The sequence below is a fragment of the Homalodisca vitripennis genome, unplaced genomic scaffold (genome assembly GCF_021130785.1).
Source record: "Homalodisca vitripennis isolate AUS2020 unplaced genomic scaffold, UT_GWSS_2.1 ScUCBcl_2116;HRSCAF=6538, whole genome shotgun sequence".
Taxonomy (NCBI): domain Eukaryota; kingdom Metazoa; phylum Arthropoda; class Insecta; order Hemiptera; family Cicadellidae; genus Homalodisca; species Homalodisca vitripennis.
Genome location: NW_025778266.1, coordinates 77213 through 96278, shown reverse-complemented (window position 1 = coordinate 96278; position 19066 = coordinate 77213). Strand labels below are relative to the sequence as shown.

Genomic DNA, 19066 nt, shown 5'->3' with positions numbered 1-19066 from the left:
ATCAAATAGAGAAGCGCTCTCAACAGTGTCCCGTATCTCTTGTGATAGAAGAGGTGGTGCATTGAATTGAAAAGATAATAAATGATCTTTATTAGTATTTTCCCAGATCAATCCCACCTCGTTAGTTTGAATGTTTTGATTAGCCTGAGGGATTGCATTTTCAGACTCTTGAAGTATGTTAGGTAGTTGGACTGGCTGATTTAGTTGATCTTGATCTATTATGTTGCTATCATCACTACTTTATATTCACTGCTGTTCCCTGATGGAAGATATTCTGGATCCATGTCTGAGTCATAACCTCCAAACAATTCACTGGAAACTGCACTAACATTGTCTTCAAAATCATCCTCATCTTGTGATTCATCACTTCCATGCATTCGATCAGTGCTCAAAGGTTCCTCAAGAATTCTGTGTACAAAATTATTTAGATCTTCATCGTCATCTCTAAGACGTTTTGCACTCATTTTTATAGTTTGACATACAACTGAGTATCCTCAGCTGAAACTTCATTCAGAATTGCCACCAAATCGAATTTCTTTGATTATAATACTCGGTACTCCATATTCAATATCACAAGGAATGTATAAACAATGATGGTTTGCTCAAGACAATCCTAACCGAAACCCTTTGGCCCAGATGAAAATGATGAGCCGCCGGTGGCCCTCGAGGCACTCACGTATCAAATGTATTTATTTAGTTAACACATTTACAACATAACTATAGGATGTAACAAAAAGGTCGAGCTGGCTATGCATTTTCAGATTATATGTTGATTCTAAGCTAAAAATGAAGAACAATTATTTTCCAATTTTTACTTGGTTTATCAGCTAAAAACCATTTTTTAATTCAAACAATTTTATCTTTGTTGTCATCTTTATGATTGTTTAAAAACTTGGTAACAGTAATATCATGTCAAACGGTATATAACAATAATATTTAAAATCGGTTTAAAATATTTTTTAAATGGCAGCCATTTTTTATTTATAAAATATCAAACAAATCACTGTTTTATCAAAATTTTATAAGATATAAATATTTTTAAATAACTTTCCAACAATACTTCATTTGTAAGAATTGGTTAAGAAATAACTATTTTATGGAAGGTTTTGTATTACACATGCAAACTAAATGGCCCATGATTAGACAGTATTTGAATAGCAGTTATTTAAATCAGCTGTTACTGTAATTAAAATGCAACACTGAAACTGACTATTGTACCTTTAAAATGTAATAAATGCAAAAATATAACCGTATTTGTAAGATTAGTTTGTAATTTTTTTGGTCGTGTTATGGAAAATAACTATTTCTTAGATGTTAAAGGCTCAATAGTTTAGTTATGGGTATGGGTTTCCTCATAACCCATGAGGAAAGTAAACATATATGGTATTTTTGAAATCAGTAAAAAATGTACTTTCCTATTAAGTAAAATAGGTCATTGCATTAACCCTGGAGCTGGCAACTAAAATAAAAAAAAAATACTCAAACCCTAGAGCTACTGCTTGCTGGTCCTAAAAAATTTTCATTATACTTAAAAAGTTTTTTGACCACAGTGAGTGAACGACACAACCTATTATTAATTTTACCACATAGACCTTTGAAATTTGGACAGTTTCAATGTTAAGTATACTCAAGGAAAAAATGTTATGACATATTTTGACAATATTAGTACTTTTACAATACTATCATAAACTTTGATAAATTTTGTTGAGCACTTATCCCAGTTCGCAGCTCATTTAACATGTTTAGTTGAGTAAAACTGTCAGAAAGTTTGAACTACTTACTTGGTTATATAATGCTCCACATATTGGTTTCTAGAAACCCAAGGCGTTTCTAGTTCACAGCACTAAAGTAAGATAGTTTCAGAAGTGGAAAGTTCCAAGTTTGCAGAGTAAGTACAATAATTTTGTTTTCCAACAATAAAAACCTGCCCATCTGTGCGATAACTTTTAATAGAAAAGTCCTACAGAATTAAAACTACCTACACAGGTTTCTCTTTGTCTAAGGAAAAGCTCTATTTATTTTTGGGATCAGAACATAAAAAGCAGTCAATTCATCTGTCTGTTGTCTTGTAATTCTTTAGTTTTTTGAGATGCATATCTTAAAACACATTGTGTTGCAAACAAAAAGTAAAAATATGTATTTGGGGAGGGGTAATGACCTTGCACCCTTAACACTGTCAAGGAATACACTGAGGTTTATATTGATTTTACTTGTTATAAGTATGCTCTTTCAGGCTGTCTGGTGTCTTGTTGTGGAATGAAACACAACTTGGTGACTAAGTGACCTGTATAATGAGGTTTATATTGATTTTACTTGTTATAAGTATGCTCTTTCAGGCTGGTGTCTTGTTGTGGAATGAAACACAACTTGGAGACTAAGTGACCTGTATAATGAGGTTTATATTGATTTTACTTGTTATAAGTATGCGCTTTCAGGCTATCTGGTGTCTTGTGGTGGAATTAAACACAACTTGGTGACTAAGTGACCTGTATAATGAGGTTTATATTGATTTACTTGTTACATGTATGCTCTTTCAGACTGTTTGGTGTCTTGTTGTGGAATGAAACTTAACTTGGTGACTAAGTGACCTGTATAATGAGGTTTATATTGATTTTACTTGTTATAAGTATGCGCTTTCAGGCTATCTGGTGTCTTGTGGTGGAATTGAACACAACTTGGAGACTAAGTGACCTGTATAATGAGGTTTATATTGATTTTACTTGTTATAAGTATGCACTTTCAGGCTATCTGGTGTCTTGTGGTGGAATTAAACACAACTTGGTGACTAAGTGACCTGTATAATGAGGTTTATATTGATTTACTTGTTACATGTATGCTCTTTCAGGCTGTTTGGTGTCTTGTTGTGGAATGAAACTTAACTTGGTGACTAAGTGACCTGTATAATGAGGTTTATATTGATTTTACTTGTTATAATATAAGTATGCGCTTTCAGGCTATCTGGTGTCTTGTGGTGGAATTAAACACAACTTGGTGACTAAGTGACCTTTATAATGAGGTTTATATTGATTTTACTTGTTATAAGTATGCGCTTTCAGGCTATCTGGTGTCTTGTGGTGGAATTAAACACAACTTGGTGACTAAGTGACCTGTATAATGAGGTTTATATTGATTTACTTGTTACATGTATGCTCTTTCAGGCTGTTTGGTGTCTTGTTATGGAATGAAACTTAACTTGGTGACTAAGTGACCTGTATAATGAGGTTTATATTGATTTTACTTGTTATAAGTATGCGCTTTCAGGCTATCAGGTGTCTTGTGGTGGAATTAAACACAACTTGGTGACTAAGTGACCTGTATAATGAGGTTTATATTGATTTTACTTGTTATAAGTATGCGCTTTCAGGCTATCTGGTGTCTTGTGGTGGAATTAAACACAACTTGGAGACTAAGTGACCTGTATAATGAGGTTTATATTGATTTTACTTGTTATAAGTATGCGCTTTCAGGCTATCTGGTGTCTTGTGGTGGAATTAAACACAACTTGGTGACTAAGTGACCTGTATAATGAGGTTTATATTGATTTACTTGTTACATGTATGCTCTTTCAGGCTGTTTGGTGTCTTGTTGTGGAATGAAACTTAACTTGGTGACTAAGTGACCTGTATAATGAGGTTTATATTGATTTACTTGTTACATGTATGCTCTTTCAGGCTGTCTGGTGTCTTGTTGTGGAATGAAACACAACTTGGTGACTAAGTGACCTGTATAATGAGGTTTATATTGATTTTACTTGTTATAAGTATGCTCTTTCAGGCTGGTGTCTTGTTGTGGAATGAAACACAACTTGGAGACTAAGTGACCTGTATAATGAGGTTTATATTGATTTTACTTGTTATAAGTATGCTCTTTCAGGCTGGTGTCTTGTTGTGGAATGAAACACATTTTGGTGACTAAGTGACCTATATAATGAGGTTTATATTGATTTTACTTGTTATAAGTATGCGCTTTCAGGCTATCTGGTGTCTTGTGGTGGAATTAAACACAACTTGGTGACTAAGTGACCTGTATAATGAGGTTTATATTGATTTACTTGTTACATGTATGCTCTTTCAGGCTGTTTGGTGTCTTGTTGTGGAATGAAAACTTAACTTGGTGACTAAGTGACCTGAATAATGAGGTTTATATTATAAGTAATAATAATAATGAGGTTTACTTGTTACTAGTAGGCTCTTTTTGGTTTTCTTGTGACAAAGGGACATACTTTGGCAGATTTATTAATAAAACTAGTCATAGAAAAAAAACCAAGTTATGTAGTTCTATTCAATTCAATTCAATTCAATTGAACATCTTTTATTAAAAAAACTATACAATATATACAACTAAGTATCAATGTCAATATCTATCTTTATATGATAATATAAATTATAGACACTTAACTGTGTCCTAAACTTTAAACTAGTGTGTCTTTTAAAACTAAACTTTGAGTGAGATTTAAAATTGTTAATTTTTTTAAATCTCACTAGATAGCTGAGTAAATTTTTTAGGATTTCAGTTTGTAGTTGTAATAATTTAGATTTTTAATCTACTAGTTCTACATTCTGTGGGGAGATAAGAACATTTACACATAAAATGTGTGTTTTTTATCTTTAGTTTTTGTAGCTCCATAAACTACACAGATTGGTGCGTGTATTGTAATTGTGTTTACTTGCTAAGTTTTAAGTTGAGTTTATCTTTACCCAAAAAGATGCTTGATGGAAAAATTGTTCAGACTGCATACAATATGATTCTAACGGATCCATATTTCCTTTAGTGGTAGCAAGACATATGCCAATTCAAAAAAAAATTAATTGGAACGAATTGATGAGTAATATATAGATTTAGAAAAAATCAATCTCAAAATTTTGTCATTTGCCCTAGTGCATAATATTCCTGAGCCATTCTCTTTATAATGTGCTCTATATGTTGTTCATCTCAACCTAAAGTTTTCATCAATTATTGAGCCAAGAAATTTAGTACCCACTACTTGAACTTAACTTTGACTGTCCAGAATAATAAGGGGTTTTAGCTTTTGGCAAGATTGGTACAAAATGATATTATATTTGATTTGATTAAATCACCATCAAGATCTAAATATTTTTACCACTGAAACTAAAAACATGCAATTATGAAAAACATTAACAAGACAGTCTAGTTACAATTGTTAACAACTACCGCAGATGAGACAGTGCAAACAGCACATTCCATAGCTGCCTACCACACAATATTGACACAGTAACATCAGTAAACCTCTCTAGTGCTGACAGCGGTACAAACAATTGTCTGTTGCTGATGTTTTGACATGGCACTTGATTACCTTTTAATCAGGATGTACAATTTTCATTTGCTATTTTGACATTTTAAAATAATAACCAGGAGGAGCATGACAAACCTCAACATAAAAACAGTTTTATATTTTTATTTTATAATTCAATAACCAGAAAGAGCCTGATAAACTTCAACATAAGACAGTTTTACATTGTGACTCTGAAAAAGTAACAAGCAGCACACGTAGCTTCGAACAAGACATTTTAAACCACACAGCTGTTGAAAGACAAATAGAGTAAGCAAGTAGTTCAGATGGGAGTGCTACCTGACACCACTGATAGTGCTTCTGGGAAGGCGACTGACCAGACATCTCTGTCACTGCTGTTACTAACTAAGGAGGATCTGAAGCAAAATCTTCTCTATTTTTCCAGCAGATCACACACACATACAAGTCCTTGAAAAATTTTTGAATCGGAGATTCTTTTGGTTTCTTCAAAAAAATAACCTACTATCACCTTCTAGTATGGATTTTTCCTAGGAAGGTCAACTAACGACAACTTAGTGGCATTAGAGCCGGCAATCCTAAATTCTTTTATTTCAAGAAAACATTTAGCCGCGGTATTTTTCACATGTCTAAAGCCTTCGCTAGGAGAAGAGATATAGTGAATACTTTGATGTCCTGGTGTCGGGAATCATATTGTATCCTTATAAACAGTTTCTTTAATGGAAGAATCATCCAAGTAAGGTTCGGAGAAATCCTTCAAGACCCTTTTATTCAAGAAAATGGTATCCCGCTAGGAAGTCTGTTATGGCTGCACACCTTTTGCCATTGCAATAAACAGGTTTACGTTTATTGCACTGTTTGTGGACGATTTCGACATGTTTATCTCTATAGAGAAGCTGGCTACGTCGAAATAAGCACTAAAGCTTGCCATTCCGGCAAGAAACAAGGGTTTGCTGTTAACAGGTTTCTTGTTTTCTTTATTAAAAACAAGGGTCGGTGTCTACATCCTGATTTTCTCTCTCCAGCACCTCTCATTGCTCACGGGGATAAAATCGTCTGAGCAAATTGGAGCCTATGGAAATGTTATGTAATGAACTGGTAGATAAAGGTGCTAAAGAAACATTAGAACTTCAGCTATTCACCACTCGTATGATAGTATCAGATGTTAAGCCAATGGTGAAGCAACTCTGATCTCTAAATAGCAGGAAGTAAATAAGAAATCTTGCTTATTAAAAGACTGTGTTAGTCCACAGGAACCGGATTACTGCAGGAATCGTCGTGAGGAAGTGGTGTTATTTCACCTACGCCTGACCCACATGCGACGTTACAGTAAAGCATGTCCTAATCGACTGCCCTCGTTATTCAAGTTACAAACATGGCCTGAATCTTCTGGCATGTGTGAAAAGTATTCTACACAACAAAATAGAATCGTAAAAAGAACTTTCTCTTTTTCTTACAGAATACGTGTTTAATACAGATAATTTGATAAGCAATGGCTTATAACTTATTTTTGCTACTTATAAAAACTAATTTATTGTTTTTTTTTTATTTATTACATAGTCTATTTGTAATATATTATTAATTATTGTTATTTAGGATGGATCCCAGTTCAGTTCCTTTGAGTTGTTAACTAGTGTTAACGCAATATGTTATGCGTGTTGCGTTCATGTTTATCTTTAATAATATTTTCTTATTTCTGATTAAGCAATCCTGCACTGTTATCAATTACCTTGGCAGCTTTCGAACATGTTAATAATCTGATACAAAGTCATGGGATCTAAACCTACTGTAGACCTATGAGAATAGGAACTAGGACAGAGTTCGTGCCGAGCAGTGCTGTTGTAACGTTCGTCAGTTATAGTACCATGTCTGACTATCAGATCTAAACCTACTCTAGACTTCTGAGACTAGTAACTAGGACAGAGTTCGCGCCGGGCAGTACTGTGTAACGTTCGTCAGTTATACTACCATGTCTGACTATCAGATCTAAACCTACTCTAGACCTCTGAGACTAGGAACTAGGACTGAGTTCGCGCCGGGCAGTACTGTGTAACGTTCGTCAGTTATATTACCATGTCTGACTATCAGATCTAAACCTACTCTAGACCTCTGAGACTAGGAACTAGGACAGAGTTCGCGCCGGGCAGTACTGTGTAACGTTCGTAAAATATAGTACCATGTCTGACTATCAGATATAACCTACTGTAGACTCTGAGACTAGTAACTAGGACAGAGTTCGCGCCGGGCAGTACTGTGTAACGTTCGTCAGTTATAATACCATGTCTATCAGATCTAAACCTACTGTAGACCTCTGAGACTAGTAACTAGGACAGAGTTCGCACCGGGCAGTACTGTGTAAAGTTCGTCAGTTATAGTACCATGTCTAACTATCAGATCTAAACCTACTCTAGACCTCTGAGACTAGTAACTAGGATAGAGTTCGAGCCGGGCAGTACTGTGTAACGTTCGTCAGTTATAGTACCATGTCTAACTATCAGATCTAAACCTACTGTAGACCTCTGAGAATAGGAACTAGGACAGACTTCGCGCCTGGCAGTACTGTGTAACGTTCGTCAGATATATTACCATGTCTGACTATCAGATCTAAACCTACTCTAGACCTCTGAGACTAGTAACTAGGACTGAGATCGCGCCGGGCAGTAGTGTGTAACGTTCGTCAGTTATATTACCATGTCTGACTATCAGATCTAAACCTACTCTAGACCTCTGAGACTAGGAACTAGGACAGAGTTCGCACCGGGCAGTACTGTGTAACGTTCGTAGGTTATAGTACCATGTCTGACTATCAGATATAACCTACTGTAGACTCTGAGACTAGTAACTAGGACAGAGTTCGCGCCGGGCAGTACTGTGTAACGTTCGTCAGTTATAGTACCATGTCTGACTATCAGATCTAAACCTACTGTAGACCTCTGAGACTAGTAAATAAGACAGTTCACACCGAGCAGTGCTGTGTTACGTTTCTTCCGTTATAGTACCATCTCTGACTATCAGATCTAAACCTACTCTAGACTTCTGAGACTAGTAACTAGGACAGAGTTCGCGCCGGGCAGTACTGTGTAACGTTCGTCAGTTATAGTACCATGTCTGACTATCAGATCTAAACCTACTCTAGACTTCTGAGACTAGTAACTAGGACAGAGTCCGCGCCGGGCAGTACTGTGTAACGTTCGTCAGTTATAGTACCATGTCTGACTATCAGATATAAACCTACTGTAGACCTCTGAGACTAGTAACTAGGACAGAGTTCGCGCCGGGCAGTACTGTGTAACGTTCGTCAGTTATACTACCATGTCTGACTATCAGATCTAAACCTACTCTAGACCTCTGAGACTAGGAACTAGGACTGAGTTCGCGCCGGGCAGTACTGTGTAACGTTCGTCAGTTATATTACCATGTCTGACTATCAGATCTAAACCTACTCTAGACCTCTGAGACTAGGAACTAGGACAGAGTTCGCGCCGGGCAGTACTGTGTAACGTTCGTAAGTTATAGTACCATGTCTGACTATCAGATATAACCTACTGTAGACTCTGAGACTAGTAACTAGGACAGAGTTCGCGCCGGGCAGTACTGTGTAACGTTCGTCAGTTATAGTACCATGTCTATCAGATCTAAACCTACTGTAGACCTCTGAGACTAGTAACTAGGACAGAGTTCGCACCGGGCAGTACTGTGTAAAGTTCGTCAGTTATAGTACCATGTCTAACTATCAGATCTAAACCTACTGTAGACCTCTGAGACTAGTAACTAGGAGAGAGTTCGCGCCGGGCAGTACTGTGTAACGTTCGTCAGTTATACTACCATGTCTGACTATCAGATCTAAACCTACTCTAGACCTCTGAGACTAGGAACTAGGACTGAGTTCGCGCCGGGCAGTACTGTGTAACGTTCGTAAGTTATAGTACCATGTCTGACTATCAGATATAACCTACTGTAGACTCTGAGACTAGTAACTAGGACAGAGTTCGCGCCGGGCAGTACTGTGTAACGTTCGTCAGTTATAGTACCATGTCTGACTATCAGATCTAAAACCTACTGTAGACCTCTGAGACTAGTAAATAAGACAGTTCACACCGAACAGTGCTGTGTTACGTTTCTTCCGTTATAGTACCATCTCTGACTATCAGATCTAAACCTACTCTAGACTTCTGAGACTAGTAACTAGGACAGAGTTCGCGCCGGGCAGTACTGTGTAACGTTCGTCAGTTATAGTACCATGTCTGACTATCAGATCTAAACCTACTCTAGACTTCTTAGACTAGTAACTAGGACAGAGTTCGCGCCGGGCAGTACTGTGTAACGTTCGTCAGTTATACTACCATGTCTGACTATCAGATCTAAACCTACTCTAGACCTCTGAGACTAGGAACTAGGACTGAGTTCGCGCCGGGCAGTACTGTGTAACGTTCGTCAGTTATATTACCATGTCTGACTATCAGATCTAAACCTACTCTAGACCTCTGAGACTAGGAACTAGGACGTAGTTCGCGCCGGGCAGTACTGTGTAACGTTCGTCAGTTATACTACCATGTCTATCAGATCTAAACCTACTGTAGACCTCTGAGACTAGTAACTAGGACGTAGTTCGCGCCGGGCAGTACTGTGTAACGTTCGTCAGTTATAGTACCATGTCTGACTATCAGATCTAAACCTACTGTAGACCTCTGAGACTAGTAACTAGGACAGAGTTCGCGCCGGGCAGTACTGTGTAACGTTCGTCAGTTATAGTACCATGTCTGACTATCAGATCTAAACCTACTCTAGACCTCTGAGACTAGTAACTAGGACAGAGTTCGCGCCGGGCAGTACTGTGTAACGTTCGTAAGTTATAGTACCATGTCTGACTATCAGATCTAAACCTACTCTAGACCTCTGAGACTAGGAACTAGGACAGAGTTCGCGCCGGGCAGTACTGTGTAACTTTCGTAAGTTATAGTACCACGTCTGACTATCAGATATAACCTACTGTAGACTCTGAGACTAGTAACTAGGACAGATTTCGCGCCGGGCAGTACTGTGTAACGTTCGTCAGTTATAGTACCATGTCTATCAGATCTAAACCTACTGTAGACCTCTGAGAATAGGAACTAGGACAGACTTCGCGCCTGGCAGTACTGTGTAACGTTCGTCAGTTATATTACCATGTCTGACTATCAGATCTAAACCTACTCTAGACCTCTGAGACTAGTAACTAGGACAGAGTTCGCGCCGGGCAGTACTGTGTAACGTTCGTCAGTTACAGTACCATGTCTAACTATCAGATATAAACCTACTCTAGACCTCTGAGACTAGTAACTAGGACAGAGTTCGCGCCTGGCAGTACTGTGTAACGTTCGTCAGTTATAGTACCATGTCTGACTATCAGATCTAAACCTACTCTAGACCTCTGAGACTAGTAACTAGGACAGAGTTCGCGCTGGGCAGTACTGTGTAACGTTCGTCAGTTATAGTACCATGTCTGACTATCAGATCTAAACCTACTGTAGACCTCTGAGACTAGTAACTTGGGCAGAGTTCGCGCTGGGCAGTACTGTGTAAACGTTCGTAAGTTATATTACCTTGTCTGACTATCAGATCTAAACCTACTCTAGACTTCTGAGACTAGGAACTAGGACAGAGTTCGCGCCGGGCAGTACTGTGTAACGTTCGTCAGTTATAGTACCATGTCTGACTATCAGATCTAAACCTACTGTAGACCTCTGAGACTAGTAACTAGGGCAGAGTTCGCGCCGGGCAGTACTGTGTAACGTTCGTCAGTTATAGTACCATGTCTAACTATCAGATCTAAACCTACTGTAGACCTCAGAATAGGAACTAGGACAGAGTACGCGCCGGGCAGTACTGTGTTACGTTCGTCAGTTATAGTACTATTCATAATTCATAATCCATAATCTCTTTATTGCGTGTTTGACAATATGTAACATTGTATTGCAATAGTCAAATGCATCATAAAATATACCCTAACTACACATTCACTCACAGTAATACTTACATCTCAGCATTCTCACGACACAATCACACAGACTTCGGATCCATGATTTTCAATCATCCCAACGGCTCGTCATGAATTCATCAATCGAGTAAAACGCTTTAGACACCAACAGGCGTCTGAGACGAGTTTTCAATTGATTGAGGTTGTTGGAGTTTTTTATATCCTCAGGGAGCTTGTTGATCAGTCTGACACCCACCTGCTGAGGGAGGTGTTGCGATAATGTCAGTCTGCGTTGATGAGTTCGCAAGTTGTCCCTGCCTCTAGTTTCATATTGGTGAACGTCCCTGCCACTTATCAAGGCACATCTCGATCTGCAGTACACGATCACCTCAAAAACGTAAAGGCAGGGCAATGTCATTAATCCCAGCTCCCCGAAAGATGCCCTGCACGACTCTCTATAATTCAGTTTTAAAATTATCCTGACTGCTTTTTTTTGGAGCCTGAAAACCCGCTCCATTTTGTTTTTTGGCACATCCTCCCCAGAGTCTTAATCCATACACAAGATGTGGATGGATTAGGCCGTAATAGGCCGTTTTTTAGAACCTCTAGGGTACAGAACTTTGCTAGGTGCCGTAGGGCAAATATGCCTGTGGTAACTCTAGCACAGATGCTATCAACATGATCATTCCAGGTCAGTCCGCTGTCAAGGAACATTCCCAGAAACTTTGTGGAATCTGTATCCTCTAAAAGGGCATCATCCGCAAAGACAGAAGGTCGCATCGCATGATCATGCTGACGAAGACAAAAATTGATGACACTTGATTTTGACTGGTTTGTTGTCAAGTTCAATTCTGTGAAATATTGAATGCATGCGTTCAATCCCACAAAAGATTTGATTTCCAGGTCTTGTTTTGAATTGCTTTTGAAACAGAGAGTCGTGTCGTCAGCATATTGAACCAGTGCCCCAAGTTGGATCACTGAGTTCAATCTACAGACATAAATCAGGAAAAGGAGAGGTCCAAGGATAGATCCCTGAGGGACACCATGAGCCATTTTTATTTTGCTGGAAACGACGCTCGAGATCATCACACGCTGATCTCGATCTTTTAGATAAGACGTGAGCCATAAATGTGGGAGACCCCGGACGCCACATTTTTCTAACTGTTGCAGCAGTGTCCCGTGATGCACACAGTCAAAGGCTTTGGAAAGATCGAGGAATATGCTTAGCACATGTTCACGACCTTCCAGTCCATCGACAACATGGTCCAGAAGGCTATTCACCGCGTCAATTGTGGATTTGTTTTTTCGGAATCCAAATTGTTCTGGATTCAGAATTTTGTTTTTTTCTAGAAAGCTTTCCAGTCTTTCATAGAATAATTTTTCAAAAATTTTGCTGAACACAGGAAGAATTGAGATTGGACGATAGTTGCTTGCGAGGCAAGGATCGTCTTTTTTGAAAATCGGAATGACTTTGGCAGTCTTTAAAGAAGATGGAAAATTTCCAGTTTCAAATGAGAAATTGATCAATTTTGTGAGCGGTCTCAAAATGTGCTTATAGCAACGTTTGAGTAGCCATACTGACATCCCATTGGCGTCACTGGTTTTTTTTTGTGTTCAGCCTCTGTATGACATTTGCTACCTCCCCCTCCCACACAGGGGCCAGGGCCATGGATGCAACTGGATCACTGACTTCTCTTCCGTGTGACTGAGATTCTTTAAATGACGAGTTCATTGTAGCCACTGTAGAGAAGTATTTATTGAATTGGTTAGCCACTTGAAATTGATCTTCGTAAATTTTGTTTTCAATTTTGATTGCAATCGGTTGGGAAGACTTTTTTGAATTTGTATCTCGAGAAAGATTGTTAATAATTTTCCAAGCAGTTTTTGAGAAATTTTCACAATTACCTAAGGCTCTATTGACGTCATAGGCTTTGGCGGCTCGTATGACTTTTCTATAGATCCTGCGGTATGTTCTAAAGAAAGTTTTGAAATCTTCGTTTTGGGTTCGAATAAAAATGTTGTGGTAGAATTTAAGCTTGTCTCGAGATATAAGAATTCCTTTAGTCAACCAGCTATTTTTTCCGTGGTTTTTGATTTTGTTTAGTTTTTTTAAACGGACAAGCAACATCCAAATAATAATTGAAACTATTACTGAAAGCTTGAAACCTGTCCTCAACATTCTCAAACTCATTTAAAAATGCCCAAGACTCGCGCTCCAGCAATTTATTCAGTCGGCATATGTTTTGAAAATTGACAGATCTTGCAATTTTATATTTTGGGTTTTGATTTTCCAGCTTGCATCCATGAACCAGGACCTCCTGCGCAAAGTGGTCAGAGATCGCAGTGTTTAAAACAGAGACCGTGGTGCCATGAATGTTGGTGATCACATTGTCGATGGCTGTGCTCGTCGTAGCGGTCACTCGTGTTGGTGAATTCACAGACCAATTTAGGTTGAAGGAGTTCAGAATATCGCGCAGCCCGCTGGGTGAGGGGGTCGGTGATAGAGGTGGGTCCAAGTAACTGTAATCGCTCCTTTGTAACTGGTACTCGCCTCTCAAAAAGTAATCGATTACTCTAGGCGTCGAGTACCAGGTACAAAGTAATCACTTCCTCACCGAACGCGGCTACGCGGCTACTGTCTAGCAGTAACAGTTACGTGTAACAGTTTTCGTGATGAGCCCCTCCCTACTACTGCAAATCTAAGCGATTACTTGGCATAGTACTTGTATTAGTAATCGAGCTGAACTAAAATTCAATGGTACTACTGAGTAAATTGCATAGCAAGCATTGAGTACAACATATTTGATAGCCTCTACTTTTTTGTACTCAATTATACGAGAATCAGTATTTAAAATAATCATTTGAGTTACCGTATCTTATTATCTAAATATTAAAACAAAAATATAATCAAGACAGAATTAAATGTTTAAAGTCAGGCATTAAAAATAGTACTGGTTTATCATATTACTGAACTTACTGAATGGCAAACAAAATGTGTGAGTTTTCCATTTGCTACTTACAGTAGTTAAAACGTTATGGTAAAAAAATTGTGACTCAGAAATATTCAGATTAAAGTCAGGTTCATAAAAAAACTCAGAAATTCCAATTAGGGTTTTCAGCTGTTGTTTATTTCGTATTTACGAGAGTAACAAGTATATTTTAAATAATATACCAACAATCTTAAACAAACCATCTATTTAATCTTTTTATGATTGCTAACATCACAAAAGTCTTTGGGATTCCTTTATGTGCAAATAAACCTAAATGAAAAAACATATTGCAGATAACTGTAACTAACTATATACAAACCATATATAAAGAAAAATCATTTCCGAGAATCAATATTTCTTGTATCGAATAACATTATAAAAAACACATCTAAATTAAGAAAAAATAACATGTATCAGTCTGTTTTGTTTGAGGTAACTTATACTTAGGCATTAAATACGAAATAGGAACAAATTAACAGAAATGACATAATTATAATAAGATAGTACTTCATAACATCATAATAGAAAAAATATCAAAAGATCAACTAGAGTCATTAATATTAATTATGTAGGTGTAATTACATACAAAACAATGAGTTTCGAAGAACTGTAGGCCTACCCTCGATTCACCAGAGTTGCAGTTTTAAAAGTCTTGGTCTACTTTAGGTTTGTGTTTAAAAACATCAGTTCATTTACTTTTTTTGTTGTTAAACGGGTTTCTTCTGTCACTTATAAAATAACCAGCTTTAGAGAACATCCTCTCACAAGGGACGGATGTTGCGACAATGCCACAGCTCCGAATAAATACTGTGGCTAGATGGGGATAAATGTTTTTTGTGGCATTTCCACCACTCCAGTGGATCCTTTTTCCTAGATATTGGACTGTCATCCATGTATTTTTGTATCTGTAACAATTTAGAATAAAATTTGTAGGTTTAAAAAAAGTTAAAAACTGTAGGGTTTATTTTAAAACATTTTTTTCAATGAATTTAATGGTTAGGTTAGCTTGGAATGCAAAAAGTAAACAAAATGTACGTTGTGTCGTTCAACCTAAAATGAACAAAGGGGGTTACAAATGTAACTTTTGTAATTTTTGAAAATATAAAAAAGTAATAATTAATTACCTCTTGGATTGCCATTGAAGTGGGATTGGATTTCGGTTTCACTTTAGCAATTATTTCCTCAACATCATCCCAAACTGAAATCTTTTTCTCGGTAGATTCTGTTTCTTGGTCTGGTTCAACTTCATTATCACTGAGGTCCTCAGGATTTTGTTCATTTCTTTTTTGATTTATGACTCCAACTAATAAATCACACAGGTCTTTCTTGATTTCAATGGTTGTAGATTCTTCTAGAAACATGTGATGTTTATAGCGGGGATCGAGGAATGTGCAAAGTCTTAAGGTTTTACTTTTTTCCAAGTTCGGAAATCTGTCATCACAGCTTTTGAGCATGGAATTAAGCACGTCTTTCACACTTTCTTTAGTAACATTAACAGAAATTTTCTTAAGAGCAGACTTCAAACCCCTTGTTATTGGGATTACTTTACTGGCGTTCAAATATTTTTCGCTACTCATCTCTTTGGTAACTTCTTCACATGGGCGTAGGACGTCACACAACTGCTTACAAATTTCCCACTCATCCGAACTTAATGGGGTCAAATCGGTATCCAGGATTGCTAGGGAATATTTTATAGCCTCTTCCAAATCTACGAACCTTTGTAACATGTAGAACGTAGAGTTCCATCTTGTAGCAATATCCTGCAAGATCCTTTTAGGCTGTTTGGCTCCCTGCAACTCCTGATACTTAATCAGTTTTTGTGATGCTTTGTTACTACGTTTAAAGTGGGAGACTATAGTTTTGACTTTTTTTATCAGGTCTTCAACAGGATGTAATGATTGTTGGACAAGTAAATTTAACTTATGAGCGTAACAGCCATAGTGTTTCATCTTCAACACTTTTGTTACTGCACTAGTAATGTTTGAACAATTATCTGAAACTATCATGGATACTTTATTTTTTATATCCCACTCATTTATAGCTGAAAAAATTTCGTCTGCTAAGTTTTTAGCAGTATGGGTTTCTTCGAAAACTGAGCATTGAAAAAGTACTGTTTTCATTGAAAAATCTTCAGTTATGTAGTGGCCTGTGATGCCCATATAACTGTCGTTTTTACTTGATGTCCATATGTCTGTTGTAAGACAAACACTTGTTGCTTCCTTCTCTAAAGTATGTTTAAGTGTAGTGCGGGTTTCTTCAAAAATAGCTGGCATCATTGAGTTAGAAAAATATTTTCTACCAGGTATTTTATAGGAAGGACAGCAAGTTTCCATGAGATTTTTAAAGCCTCTGTCCTCTACCATTGAAAATGGCTGAAAATCCCAAGCAAATAATTTTAATATGGCCAAGTCAATTTTATTTTTATCCGATGGTGTGATTTTTTTAGGCACAAATGACGTAATTGGTGTTTGTTTTTTCTTTGATGGTAACGTGTACAAAGGGACTGTTACATCTGTGGTAGTCTTACTTGTTATTGTACTCGTACTCGGAAACATCACTGAAGGCAACAGTCTAGCTGTGTCGGGAAGCTCTACTGGCTGAGATTGTGAAAACTCGATAACTATAGGTGTCTCTTCAGTAATAACGTTAGTTCTGTCTTCATTACTGGTAGCTGGTAACTCTACTGTTGCGGCAGGCAATGAAACTGTTGGATGCTTCCTTCCCATATGTTTTTTTAAATTAGAAATAGAACCAGTAAAAGAAAATTTCCTTTTACAAAGCTTACAAATTGCTTGATTTGTACCTACTGGATCAAAAAAGTTCCAAATCTCACTCGTCTTCTTACGTTTTGCTGCTGGAGGCTCCATTTAATTTCAAACAACACTTTATTACACAATGAAATAACCATGCAACTAACTAACACTTTATAAACATTGCACAACACACAATATGTTTTACAATCTAAGCTTACTACACGTTTACCACAAGAGAGCCAAGAAGTATACTTATATTGACGACGAAATGAAAATATAATGGAACTTTATGGAACGGGAATTCGTTTAGTTCCCCCTCCTAAGGGGCGCGGGATAAACCGAGTAACCGACCAATCTGGTTGCTGCGCTGATGACTAAGACATATTCCTGGAAACCCCAACCAACCTCCTCCCCCCATCCTTTGTAACCTGCTGAACTGAAATAGGGGTCAATGCACCAAATGACGAATGCAGACTGAGTCATGGGTGGAAACGTGAGTACAGGATGTAATCGTATTCGTTGGAACAGGCGGACAAAAACGGATTCCTGGTTCCCCAGTCTACGATAGCAGTTGTGTCCGCAAGAGTAATCGCGATTACAAAGTAATCACTAAAAGTAACTGGTACCAAGCTGTACCAGTAATCGTTGTAATCGGTACGGCAAAGTAATCGTTTAGCGCATCTCTAGTCGGTGAGGTCCATTACATTAATGTTGAGGTCGCCGATTATGAGAAACTTCATTGAGTTTGAAAAAATAAAATTCAAGAGCTGTTCTAGTTTTTCAAAAGAGGAGTTAATACAGCCATTGGGGGATCTGTACATCCCAATGACTGTTATTTTACCGAAATAATTGGAATTGATTTTGATGCCATCGGCTTCAAAATCCATGTCAGCACTGCAGTTAATTTTGAAAGGTTCAAATTTGGAAAATTCTTTCAAAAAGATTGCCACACCACCCCCTTTGAAGCCTGTTCGACAGAAATATTTTGCCAAAAAATAATTTGGAATTTTGAAAAGGTGGATTGTTTCAGGGGAAAATCCGTGCTCAGAGACTATAAACACATCTGGTGTTTGCTCTTCGCACATTAAAGCCAATTCATCAATTTTGTTTGTTGCAATCTGAGCGTTTTGGTGAACCAATTTAATTTTTTGGCTTGAATTTGAGTTTTGAATTTTTTGAGGTTTTTGAAAATTTTGATTTCGGTCATTTTTTTGCTGCAAGACTGGATCCGAAGTCATGCCTAGGTCTGCTTCGTACAGTGTGACATTGTCAAGTTTTTTGAAGCCGGAGAGCGTCCCTTTTGCACATCACTGCCCAACGTGGGCGATCCCCTAGCTGCTTCCGCGTAGGTGATATGCTGATGGTTCATTCTCTGAGGGGCGACAGCCGACTCTCCATTGGTCGCAGCAAACATGGGGATGGCAGCGGGCGGAGCGGAGGTGGCTGGGCCTGTCATATGGTCAGGCGGCGGCGGCGCAGGCATCCTGGATGCTGTCCGAGCGGGTTTCTGCGATGCGAGGCTCTTCACAATCAACCCCGCCAGTAGTCGCTTGCCCCGCATTGATAGATGTTGACCGTGCTTCGTGAAGTGCCTACGGCCGATCTCATTGAAGTTAATCACTCGGGCGTTGTACCGAGCCGCCAGTTCTTCCATGTAGGCATTCACGAGCACGGTCTCATCGTGGATGGGGTGGTCAGCTTGCAGGTCATGTCTGTACGGCAGAGTGACAAGGGCCAGCTCAGTGTTGGCTGGTCTGGCAGTGATGTGAGCTTCCAGGTGGCGGTAAATGTTATGTTGCTCTCCCACTGCCAAGTCGTTGGTTCCAGCAATTAGCACCTGGCAGTGGGGACCAGGCCGATGTGGTGTTTGATTCACGATGTCAAGCAGCCCCGCGCCGGGCATGCATATGCCACTGACCGAGGTTGAGGAGCCGGTTATATTTTTTACCAGTCCTGCAATAAAACGGGCATGGCTGTCACCCATTATACCAACAGACTCGAAGTGGGAAATTTTGGTCAGAGGAGATCTTAGGTTTTTTGGGAAGTTATGGGTTTCATCATGACGGGGTGAGGTTTTCAATTTATAATTATTTTTTCT

The 19066-nt window shown here is 38.3% G+C and overlaps 1 protein-coding gene across 1 annotated transcript; it reads right to left on the bottom strand.

Moving 5' to 3' along the window:
• Positions 1–218: 218 nt before the first annotated feature.
• Positions 219–17641, bottom strand: LOC124371859 (zinc finger BED domain-containing protein 6-like). Its single transcript, XM_046830226.1, has 3 exons — positions 15340–17641; positions 14981–15120; positions 219–408 (listed from the first exon to the last, which is right to left on the bottom strand). Exons 1-3 carry the CDS (start codon positions 17080–17082, stop codon positions 219–221), a joined length of 2073 nt encoding a protein of 690 aa, XP_046686182.1. The 5' UTR covers positions 17083–17641.
• Positions 17642–19066: the final 1425 nt, after the last annotated feature.